Genomic DNA, 12937 nt, shown 5'->3' on the forward strand with positions numbered 1-12937 from the left:
AGTGAAAAGTGAAGACAGCACCCGTGCCTTGGCAATAAAAGTTAATTAAAAACGCATTGCAATACAAGTGTGAGAGAAGGGCTTAACCCGGCCCCTCCTCCACTCTCACTCTCTCTCTCTCTCTCTCTCTCTCTATCTCTATCTCCCTCTATATATGCATAGTTCTTGGCCGATTCTCCCCCTTTTCTATCACCCGCTGATAAGTTTTATGACAAGTTTTCAGACAAGGCAAAGCAAGGCAGGGCAGGGCAGGGCATGGCAGGGCAAAAACAAGACACGCCTCGACCCAAAACAAGACATTAGACCAACGGCGACACTCTTTAATGACCCAACAGGTAGCCAACCTGAAACACCGCACAGTAGTTGAAGTAGTTGTTGTCTTGAGCATTGAAGCCTCTAAACAGGTAGTCTTAATGATGGCTTCTGTGCGGCCAGCAGGCCAACACAAAAGGCTTTAACTTAATTCAATATCATTTTTGCCAAAAGTAACCAAAAAAAAAAAGGGAAAAGAAGAAGCATTTTCATTTACATTTTCAAATGGAAATGCCTATGGAAATGAGAGATGGAGATGGAAATGAAAATTGAAATTGGCTCAACTCTGGGGAGTTACATTTTCGGTTGTTGCAAAGGGGCTTATGATTGTTGTTGTTCTTGTTGTTGTGCAAAAGCGGCTCAATTTATGTATAATTAGCCAAATGAACAAAAACAACAGAAAGTAAAAGAAAAATTACTAACTGACCAAGCCTAATTTATGTATGTATGTTTGGGCCCAAATGTTCCCTGTCAACTGCCAAACATGCTGGCCATATCAACACACAGTTCTATTGTGTGCTGATGAGTGTTTGCTGTCGAACTAGAACTAGGCTCAAAGGAGCATGACTAACTGATACCGTCCCCCCCCACACCCGAAATTGGTTTTTGGACTGTGTTTACCTTCCATCCACACAAAATGCATTGTCTTTTATACCGAAATGTCATTGCAAATGCCTATCAATTGAATGGGCATCTCAACTATGGGGGGGGGTGTAGGGTTGGGAAGGCTAACAACATTCGAACTAAACAAAGGTCCTTACTATGAATTGATGATTTCAAAACGTTTAAATACATTTTTGGGAATCTTACAATTAGTTTCAATATTTCGACCAAAGAAAATGTTTGCAAGTTTTTTTTTGGAATTTTTCTAATTTAATGACCCAAAGCCTGCAACAGAAGGGAAACAACAACATCAACACGGACAGCAAGGACAGCAAGGACAACAAAAACAGACATCACCACAAAGAAACTAGCAAAAGATGCAGATGCAAAAAATGCAAATTCAGATACAAAATGTGTTGCTAACTAAGAGATGCATACGAAAACGAGTAGGAGAGGCACGTACCCTCCATGTAGTCACATTTGAGTTCGAGGGTTGTTTAATAAGTTCTAATAATACCTAGTTTATATGTAAAGTCGAACTTAAAGAGTATTCAAATCGTTTGAATGGGTATTTGATTTGGAGTACTTATGATTGTAACCATTAAGAAAACTCAAAGTAATGAAAGCATTAAGTAGAAAATACTTAAAATTAAAGATTAGATTGTTCTATTTGCTAGTTCATATTTAAAATTAGATTATAAGTATCTTTATTTATGGAAACTATAAGAAATGGAATTCAAAATTACCTTTGGAATCAAAAACATAGGCAAAGTTCAGTGGTTAAAAGTAAAATATTAAGGAAAATGCAAACTTGATAATTTATTATCTCAAAATTGAGAATTTACTGGGAGCGGGGGGGGTTCTTTCCCTCATGATTCGCCACTGCCTTTAGGAATATTTCCACATTAAATTGAATTGTATTCAGAATTTTTCAACTTTTGTTTATGTTTATGTAAACAAAATATGAACTTTAAAAGTGTTTATTCATGTGGCTAGGTCGAAAATCATGAACCGAACCTCGTTCTGACCTCTGACCCCCATCTGCTACGACATAAACGTCAGTTTGGGACATTTTAAGAATTAGCCACTCGATGACTTATCTACTTCTATGAAATTTTCATAAATGAAAGTTTTCAAAACTGGCAAAAAATCATGAAAGATAAACAGAAATCTTTATGATACCTTAATTAAACTATTTGAATTTAAATTTTAAATTTTTTCTGTTTGCATTTGGTTTATATTTCAAAAATTTGTTTATTTGCTTTAATGTCTAACTAACTGACTGCAAAATGAAATGAATTTTTAGGTGAAATGTGAAAATTTACGGGGCATAATGAGTATAGTGCTAGAGAAAAGTATGTGAACCCAATGTTGATGATAAATCCATCCATTAGGGGGTACACACACAATCGTTATGCAGTGTTTTGGCCCATTTTTTTTTCTTCTTTCTTTTTGTTCATTGCCAATCATTTTTGTGTGTGAGTAAACTTGAAAATTTAAAAGTGTGGGCAGATTTTCTTTTTCTTCTTTGTTTATTTACTCAAGTTATCAAGTTGATCGGACTAAACAGTCTAAATATGAAAACCTATCGAGAAAAAAAATCATTGCCTTAGCTTTCCCTTTAATTCCCAGAATCAGTCAAAATGGAAGAAACAAATACATACGTAATTATAAATACGAGAGAGAAAAAAGGACCATTTACCAGTGTGTGTGTGCCTTGAAATAGATCTACATAAGTGATAAACAAACAGAGTAGAATAAAGAAAACAAAAGAGACAAAAGCAACCAAAAGCAAGTCAAGTTGTGGCCAGTTGTGTGTTGAGTCAACCAAGTCAAGCAACCGCAGTAAAGGATAACAGATAAAGGATATAGACCCTGGCAAAGAAACAAACAAACAAAAAAAGAAGAAAAAAAAAAAACCATCAACCCAATCCAACCAATCGGGTCAAGCTTAAGGCCAGAAGTTTCGAATCATGACCATAATGATGATGATGCTAATGATGATGGGAATGGAGAAGGAATGAAAGATGAAAACCAAAATGGTTTAACTGATAAAAAGTGAAAAACTTTTGCGTCAAACTAAAAAAAAAAAAAACAGGCAAAAAATAAGAAAAGTGAAAGAAAAGATTAATAGAATTATCAAATGCATATGTTCAACTTTACCAAACCTTTTCTTTTATTCAATTTTCACATAGAAAGCCACTCAATAGATAAATCTGATTAGCAAACGAGTCGATTTAGAAATTGACTGACATCCAACAAACCCCTTTGGGTGCTCTATGCGGAAGAGAGATAGCTAGTATTTTGCGTAACAATTGCTTAAGAATAGAAAGAGTAGGCTATAAGTAAGAGGCAGCTAATCGAAAAGAAAGTTTGTGTAAAGGAGACAGAAGGAAATTCAACTTATTATTCATACATGACATTCACATAAGCCAAGTTAGCTTCTGTGTGTGTAAGAGTATCTTCAAGTCGATTTGAAATAATCCCAAAAGCCTACCTCAATTTTCTGCCAAAAATCATAAAATTAAATATGCACAAGATTATCTTGCTCGTTTTGTTTGCCCCCTTTTTTTTGAGACAGGGTGTGGGGAGAGAGAGAGAGAAAGGGAAGATACCTTGCTCTACCTCACACTGTTCTGGGCTGCAATTGACTTAATATCCTTTGGGCAAACAATCAAACAACAGGCAAACTAACCAAGCAAATGATGCCTCAGCCGAATGTTCTGAAAAAGGGTGAGAGGCTGGAGTTTGGTGGGAAGTTGGCTATTGGGGCAAACAAGTGGCTATAAAATAAAGCGGGGGCGCAACAAAAGAAACCAAAAAGAGGGAAAATCTCGTTTCCTGGCTTTAGAATCTGAGTTACGAACATAAATGCTGATACCTCTAAACGTATTTCGTTTCGTTTTTGAGTGTTTTTTTTTGGTTTTCGGTGGACCTCTGACGGCTGAGACTCCTCTCTTTCCAGGGGCTGTTAATGAGGGTTGGTTGGTTGGTTGGTTTGCTTGTGGTGGGTCAAAAACTCGGTGGGTCTTTTGTAGCCTTGTATTCGATTTGCAACGCTTTGTTGCACGCATTTGATGCCGCACTGAATTTGTTGTTGCTCCATTTGATGATGATGATGATGCTCCTGCAATTATGGCGTCATTTACATTTTGCCTTGAATCAAATGGCCAATATGGCATCCACCACCCGACCATCTTCCACTTTGGCTAACCAAGGGTTTCCCATTTCATCTCTTACTACTTGGCATGCCATTTTTCTAAGCATTTTCTTTCTTCTTTTTTTGTCTTTTTGTATACATTTTTGTTATTGTTATTTCAATGTCACTTGTCAGCGGATGGAGAGGGCTCCGCTAAGTATGCTACACATTTTCATTCAATTTGCCTTTGTCTTGCCAAAATAAAAAAAAAAATAAAAATGGCCAATGCCACTAAAAAAGAGCAGACCACAGCAAGCTTAGTGGAAGGGCAAGAGTGTCAGAGTGCTAATGATACAAAGATGCTACTTTTTAAGTGATACATATATATTACAGAATAATGTGCCAAAGACAGAGAGGAGAGAGAGAGAGAGAGAGAGAGAGAGAGAGAGAGAGGTAGAGAAAAACAATTGCAAAAGAAAATCCTGCACATCTCCTTCATCTCATCTTATCTCTCAAGGGCTGAACGAAGCAGAGGGGGGAAAAAAAGCCACCTAGTTACGTACGTGAAAGGTTTCCATTAAACCACCGAGGAGAGACTAAAAGCAAATTGTTATTGTAATCTATTAGGAATTTAATCGTATCGTAGCAATATCAATAATGTCGAACATAAAGGGCTTAATTTTCTTCATCTTTTCTATTCAGGCTTGAACTGTTGCAAGGATCAAAATGTTTTTGAAATATTCATAATATGATTTACCAATTATTTGATGGCTTATAATTATCTTCTTTTTGTTTTGTTCGTTTGTCTTGTTCAAGCATATTTAGCTTGCTTGTCTTTCATTAGCAGTTTCCTTGCCTTTTCTTGCTGGATCCCTTATCCTTCCTTTTCATTTTTGTTGTTTTTTGATTTAGCTTTTTAATTGCCACTTACAGAATTTGGCTTAGAGCCACAGTTAAATTGCTGTCCTTGGGTAGCTGCCTAATTTACTTTTTTTTTTTTTCTTTTTGGGTCTTTTCTTTTCGTTTTTTTTTTATTTGTTTTATTTTTGGGGTAACGCTTTTTATCCTTTTGTCATTTCGTTTGCACGCTTCGCGACATAAATTAAACTCAAACTAATTGCGTATACGCCGCGTGTGCCTTAAGTGGAGGCTTTGCATGAGCAGCTACAGCTACACAGGGACAGCAGCGGCTTTTTGTGGGTCTTAGAGCGGATCTTAGATGATATATACATATGTATATGAATGTTGGGTTTCTCATTTTGTTCCTTTTTTTTGGTAAAGGAGGAGGCGTGGCGTGAGGGACATGTTGGGAACAAAATGTATGGAGTATTACGCCTGTTTTGCTAGACACTTTTATTATTGCAATTTTGTTGCCCTTGTTTCCGTTTGTTTGCCAAAATCCTTTGGGGATTTGTGGGCATGATTTAGTAGTGTATGCCCACCTCTCTTCTCTCTCTCTCTCACTCTCTCTCGCACTGCGTGTGCGTGTGTGGGTGTTTGAAGTGTATCATTAAAATTTAATTAAGCGCAAAAATTCACATGAGACTTCTCTCAGCAGGACATTGTGAGAAAATGCCATGACACATACACCTGCAACTTCACCCAACATTCTCATTCTCATTCTTCATTCTCGCTTTCATTCTCATCAACTTTGCAAAAAAAAAAAAAGGAGAAGGCAAAACACCTCAACACGAAATTAAATTTGTTTATGTGAGCGAGCATTTCAATTATGTATAATGCGATAGACATGAGATATAATAAGCGGATCGAACTTGGTGTAAGAGGATTGTTGGCCACTTGAGTCCTCTTTTAGGTCCTACTTACATTTGATAAGAGAGTCCTAAAGTAAACCAGTTTAAGGATCTTTGAGTTTTTGCCAAGTATTCGCAATTGCCGAGATTTCCAATGGCAAACTAATAGGAAGAACTAAACCCATGATATCATCATACTAGAAAAGGCTGATGTTATCCCCTAATGTAATTTGTTTGTGGAACTCACTGTCAGATCGTGTCTAACGCGTCAAAGTCTTCGATTGGGATTATGCAGTTGTCTAACAAGCGTGAAGAGGAAAAAAGAATGAAACCATCATCATTATCATCATCATCATCGTCATTATTGTTATTATTATCATCATAATGATAACAATGGCAAACAAGCGCAACGCGAAATTGTATACATATATTTATAGGTAGTTGCTTATGTGGTGGCAAAAGGGGCTTGGCATGTGGTGAAGAAGGGGGCCAAAGGGCCGAGAAGGCCGAGGGTGTTTACATAAAGATTGTTGCCATATTGCTATCATTTGCACACAATCAGCGTCAGCGTCAACGCGAACGTCAATCTCCGCCGCGGGAGGCAGAAGAGCAAATAAGAAAAAGGAGAAGGAGAAAGGGCACAGACAGAGAGAAGGACAAATTCCATCTGGCAAGATATGTATAGGGTAACGACTAACGAATACCCGACAAAAAATACCCCACGACAAAACTAAAATCCATTTTTTCAAGTGCATTTTACCATAAGAGAGGAGAGACTAATTTAGTTTCTACATGTGTCAACGGTTTGGACAGTTTCCCGAACCCGTACGACTTTGAGCAAAAGCGAGCAAAGGCCAAGCCGATATAACTTCGGCAAACGTTCGGCTTTTATCTGTGTAGCCGATTGTAGCATTGAAGCTTACTTTGGAAATAGAAATCTTCCTAATGTTAATGGAATTTTGATCATAAATGAAAGGGTATTTCATAAATGTAAACCTCTCTACTAACCTACTGATGTTGATCAGGAATATATACACACATACATACATACATACACGCATGTTTATGTGTGAGCTTTTGCAAGTGCTTCCTTCTGGTTATTACGCACATTGTACCAATCTTGATATACCCTTTTTTTACGATTCGCCTGAAGAGTATAATAAGGCGAAAGGAAAAATGAAATAACGTGACGTCGATGTAACAGTAATATATGCATAAGGCTCAATCTCAAACCAAGAGTCTCTCTTCCTCTTGCTCTCTGACACACAGACACACCTCTCTCTCGTCCTGTCACTCTCTTTTGCTCTTCTTCATCTCCCGTTTGGGTCTGTCTGCTTTCGACGGAAGCGTCAAAAGGAAATAAAAGCATTCGACAACCCAACGACGCGTCGTTGGCGTTGACGTTAACGCTGACGTCGATGCCGATGCCGACGCCAACGCCGATGCTCACGCAACGATGATGAAGGGAAAAAGGAAGCCGGAACCAAATTGCAGATAAAGTGAAAATAAATTTAAATAAATAGGACAAAATCAAATTTCCTAGAGAAAAAAACATACAACATAAAAACCTATAGTCTTCAGCCATATGTTTGTTGCCGTTTCTTGTTGTTTGTTGTTACTGTTGTTGCAAGAAAACACAATTCGAGTGGCATTCCTCTAAGGAGGAGCATTAAAGACCGAAGCAATGACAAAGTCGAAAGTGGAAGTCAAACTCTTGACAGACAAAACTGATTACATAGCATGACGGCGAGGCGAGGGAGTAAGCAGCAGGATAAACAGGGATACCCTGTGTGTAAATACAGGGTGTTTGTCGTGGACTATTATTCACATCAAATAGCTAGTAATTTGAAGTTCTTTTAGGGAATTCCTTGTCCTAAGATCCACTTAAAAGATGGTCATGGTGGCTGATGGTAGGTACCTACACCATAGGATGTCCTCATGATGGAACACCCATTATGGCCATTGATATCCTGTGGTATTTTGTTTTCAGTCTACCCAACTCAAACAATTTGAACACTGTCGAAATCAAATCACTCTCACTGGGCATAGTGATTAAGTGTTATGAGACTCTCTAAAAATAGTCAACCTTAAGCAAATGTGATTGAAATTTGATGGTAAGCTCTCCCCCTCGTTCCAAAGCTGGAGGAGAATAACGAGAAAGAAACGAGAATTCCTTTGCAGCCTCCACTTACCCGCACCTCGCCATTGCTTAGCCACTTAATATGCATGGAAGGCTCGCTACACAATAAGACATAAATTGACAAATTTATATGATTAGCCGAGCACGTAAGCCATATCTTAAGGCATGTAAAAATTAATCTGGCTACAAGTTAGATGATATTGATATTGTCGAGAGAATTTTCAATTGAATCAATATATGTATAGAGAGGACCATAGTCATTCGGCCATCATCATCATCATCTTGGCATGTCAAATGTCTGATTTGGCATACAAAATTCAAACACACGCCCAGCTTTGGCCCCCTTTTTCAGTCAAAGGCTGACGTTTTGTTTTTGTCTGCCGGCATTTGCCTATAATTGCCTATTAGTTTTCATTTGTTGAACGACTACGACTACCTTTCCTTTCATTCCCTTCTCTTCTTACTTATTCATTTTGCCACCCACTTTTGGCACGTGACGTAGTTTTGGTTTCCATATTTGGTTTTGGTTTGGTTTCGGTTTTGGCTTTGGTTTCTTCTATCGATTCAATTGCCATTTGTTTTGACTGGGTCTGGTCTGGCCTTTAGGCCAATGTGTGTTGCCTTTTTCGTTAATTTTTTTGTTTCGTTTCGTGCTTTTGTTTGGGGTCGTTTATTAAATCCGTCTAGGCCATTGGAATAGACATTCGATTATGAGTAAGTGTGTTTAAGTGTGTGTGTGTGTGTGTGTGTGTGTGTGTGTGTGTGGGTGAGTGTATGAATTAAGTTGAATCGATGCAGATAATGAACCATTTTTGGATATAAATAATTCTAATCAATGCAATTAGAGCTTAGAGATGAGAGAGGTAAAATGTTAATAGGCTGACTGAAAGAGCAAGTAATAATAACTAAAATTATGATAGAAATGTTAGTAGAGAAGAAAATCACTTGTTAAGTCATTATTTAAAGACCTTTTGTCTTGTTTTTGTCAGGGCATCGTCCTCTTCGTCTTTAGCAATTGCTGATTTGTTGTTTTTGGTCTATCTTAGGCATCTTTTGGCTTTCTAAGGTAAACTTTACTTCCATTTAAGATATTTTCTGAGATCTTTCCATCTCTCAAGGATATTTTTAAGGGGTTCGGATTGCTTTGTGATTTAATCTTATAAGTTGAGTAGATTTTCTCCGTAACTATTTCAAGAACCTTTAAGTTCTATTCTAAACAAAAACTGTTTAAAACTGGTTGAGAATTACAGCTCAAGACGAAAGAAAGAAGTTTCACCCTTAATCAATTAAGCCACACATCCATTTACTATGCATACGTTGGAATTGTCTTCACCATATGGAAAAAGGAGGTTTTTTTCTTTTACAGAAAATTCCAAGTGATTACAATTTGTGTAAAAACCGCATTTGATTCTGACTTAACCGAAAACTCTTGAGTCCATTTCTATTGAGCTTAAGTCGTCTTAGTCGTGACAATTTGATTATTTGAGCAAGTGCTGTGTCCTGCTAATCCTTACAGGGGTTAAGCCATTGGAATTAACCTCTTTTCCAAACGTTTCTTCTTGGCTTCATTCTACTTATACTTTTGATGGGGTAAAATTGGTAATTGATTGTGGTAATAACTATCCACTCAATTGACTGGCTTATGCTTGCTTATCAACATAATCATAATTCTGGCCAAAGTGAATTCATTAACTTGTTATCGAATGTCTTTACTTATCTTGCTCTTGGCCCTTGTCATTTAGTTCAAAAAAAATTTTGTTGGCCTGAGTACGTTCAACTTGTCGCCGGCGGCGGCTGCGGCTGCGGCGATGACTCGAAAGTCTCTTCAAATGGCGACAACCGAGCCACAAATATTTCATTGAGACATTTGCATTATTATGAAGCATTTCGCATATCTCTTGCCACTTGGCAGTCCCATAAATCTTTGGCATGGCAGACACCAGACATGTTGTTGTTGTTTTTTTTTTCGTTGTTCGTTGCTTATTTTGTATATGTGAGAAAAAAAAAGAAAAAAATAAACCTCCTGCTGAATGAATGAAATGTATCTAAGTCTGTTCGTTTGTATATTGCACATTTTGGCTGCAAATTATATTTTGTATATGAAAAAGATGAAAAATTAGCTGATTGAAAAAAATTTCGAGCATAAAATCAGAGCAAGGTCTTAAATCAGACGTCCCTCACACACACACACACACACACACACACACTCTCTCCCTCTATATTTCTTTCTGTATCTTTTACTATGCACAATTGCAATTTTTGTTTTGTTTCTACTAAAATTGGCTTGGGGCCCCTTCTAGTTTTGGGTCTGATTAATGGCCAGTACCAAATGGTCCGTTTCTCCTCCTTCTATACATATAATTTTATGCGCACAATTATGCATCTGTTTGTTGGCACTTTTGTGTCTGTGGTAATGATAATGGATGCTGTTTAATGTTCGCCTTGGCACTTTGAACTTTCACAACAGAAAAACCCAACCAAAAACCAAAGACACAGTTTCAATATGTTTGGATGCCAAATGAATGCAGTTTCTAAATGTAAATGCTTGAGATTTTCAGTCTTACACGAGAATTTTAGGTTTCAAAAGGATGTCGACTAAGTTTCCAAAGGATGTAATCACTCTTTGAACTTTACTTGACAAATATAACAAATTCCAAATACTTTTTAGGAATTCATATTTTTTTATATATTCAAAGAAAATATTCATTTTGGAAAGAAACTTTTGTTAGAAGAAGCCTCCGAAATGAAATTAGTCTTACAAATTGATTGGAGAAAGTTGTCTGGGACTACAAAGGTCTCTCCAAGGACTCTAGAGCCTTAAAGAAACTGCTCTTTCTCTTAAATATTCCAAAGAAGTTTTCTTTTCCAATTTAAAGTTAAAGTTTCTTATTTTGTTATTGGCTTTAGTAGATAAGAAGAAAGTGAATTAATGTTGGGTATGAGTGAATTTTATTCAAATGGTGGTTCAAATGATAGGTATATTAATGGGGCTTACAAGCTATCACAATATTGGCTAAGTCTTAAGTTAAGGATTTTAAATGCGAACAAAGCGTTCATTTCGCTGGGCATAATGAAATCCGCCATAGTAATCCTCCAGATCATGCAAATCCTTTTGCAATTGTTTATCATGTTTCGCCTCCGCTGCCTTCTGACGGGCACTTGGACGGCGACGAAGCTTTGGTGGGGTATCCTCTGGTTGCTTCATCAGTTTGGGCAAACGGAAGCTAAGACGACGCCGCACTTTAAACTCCTCGACAAGATCATAGACTGGCTGTTGGAGTAGTTTCTGGACTTCGGGCAATTGACAGCGTTGCGGATCCGTGTGTGAGGGAAAACCCTTGGGTGTTGTCTGACCCGACAGGGCCTCACTGATGTCGTGAAGGCAAGCCTCGTCTCTGGTGTGCTTTTTGCCGCCCTCAAACATGCATTTCCATTGGGCATAATGCGTATCCCTGTTGGACTTGTTGGATTTGCTGGCTGCCAGCAATGTGCCCGAGGAGCCATAAGATGAGCATCTGGGCATGGGACGCAACAGTGGGCCACCAATGGAGCGTCGAGAGGAAGCTCGACGACGTTTCTGTGATTGAAAATTCAAACGTTGCTGCAATGTGCGACGAAGTTTGTGCAACATATTGGGCCAACGTGGACGTGGTATGCAGCATAGGCATGTGGCAGGCGGCACCGATGAATCGTTAGTGCAATGATTTGTTGTTGATGTAGAACTGCTGGCTCCCATTTTGCTTTTTCTGCTGATGATGATGATGTTCTCTGGTCTCTGTTTGCTTGTCGACTGTGATGATTGCATCAACTAGGCAAAGTATTTATAAGTCGTAGAGTTACCTGCTTATTGGTTTTGGATTGATTGCTGCCTAATAGGTAGAATTTCCCTTTTTTTGGTTAACCCTCGAAGGGCTTAGCGTTAGCCTAGCGTTTGGGGTTTTGGGTCTTATTGCCTTTAAAGGTTAAACTACCTACTTACTTACGACATATATGCATACAGATTGTGCAGATCGGTTTTATGATAATCCCTGATCCCTGTCATAATAAATGTATGCTGGCATGTAGCATTTGGCGTTTTTGGGTTTCCAACGGGTTTACTTTATGATGTTTTGCACGTGCACTTTGTGACCTTCCACACACACACACACACAGCTAACTAACATTGGCAACATTGGCGCCATTGCCACTTAAGACTTGGCTAGCTAACTAAACTACATGAAGGAAATTGTTAATGAATTGCAACTGCAGCTATTAAAAGGCAGAAGATCGAGGACAGGAGACAACAATGACAACCCTGTCGACACGTAGCTTTGTAAGGGGTTGGATGGGTTGATGGGTGGCATCCTGGGCAAAATATGTTCGCCATGGTTTGTATGCCAATCAGGCCACGTGACAGTGGCTTTTGCATGTCAGCAAACAACCTCATCGATGTTACTCTTGGCCCCTCTCAGGCTTAAACTGATTTGCCTGTTCATTAAATTGTTAAATGTTACATGCTCCATCGACATTAGAAAACTAAACAACTCAACCATTACTCTTTATTTCCATTGTGTAGATTTCAAATAGATCTCTTACAACCCTTTTGAACCCTCCACACATTTAGTTGACTTCACTCAGAGCTTGGTAATTATATTATAAAAAACAATGTAAAAGAAGTTTGTTTTTAAATGTGGTTATATGCTTGCTGAATGTCGATTAGTTGTTGCCTACACCTACATAGCCCCAGGGCCAACTATTCCAACTAACTTAAACTAACTATGGCCATAACAAAAACAGCAAAACGTATGTTGCCAACAGTTCAGAAACTTCTCGACTACAACACAAATAGAATGTACTATTTAATATTTGATATCAAGTTAATTAAGTTGAACAAATATGCATACAATTTTATATGCACTTATTATTCTTAGTAGATGACTTTAATAGGGCTGTTTAACATGATTCTATGCTAAAATGTAGTACATTTCCAAGATCAATCTACTTAGTCATTAC

The 12937-nt window shown here is 37.9% G+C and overlaps 2 protein-coding genes across 2 annotated transcripts in view; one reads left to right on the plus strand and one right to left on the minus strand.

The window, feature by feature from the left end:
• LOC137586641 (uncharacterized) overlaps positions 1–12937 on the plus strand; it is a 45673-nt gene that overhangs the window by 9409 nt on the left and 23327 nt on the right. The gene's annotated exons all lie outside the window — the stretch shown is intronic.
• Positions 10980–11681, minus strand: nullo. Its single transcript, XM_068297028.1, has one exon. The coding sequence runs from the start codon at positions 11679–11681 to the stop codon at positions 10980–10982; it is 702 nt and encodes a 233-aa protein (XP_068153129.1).

The sequence above is a fragment of the Drosophila tropicalis genome, unplaced genomic scaffold, assembly GCF_018151085.1.
Source record: "Drosophila tropicalis isolate 14030-0801.00 unplaced genomic scaffold, ASM1815108v1 contig_158, whole genome shotgun sequence".
NCBI classification, from domain to species: domain Eukaryota; kingdom Metazoa; phylum Arthropoda; class Insecta; order Diptera; family Drosophilidae; genus Drosophila; species Drosophila tropicalis.

Bases quoted from the DNA above. Each gene is read 5' to 3' on its own strand.
- nullo (XM_068297028.1), bottom strand. From the start codon at position 11,681: ATGGGAGCCAGCAGTTCTACATCAACAACAAATCATTGCACTAACGAT.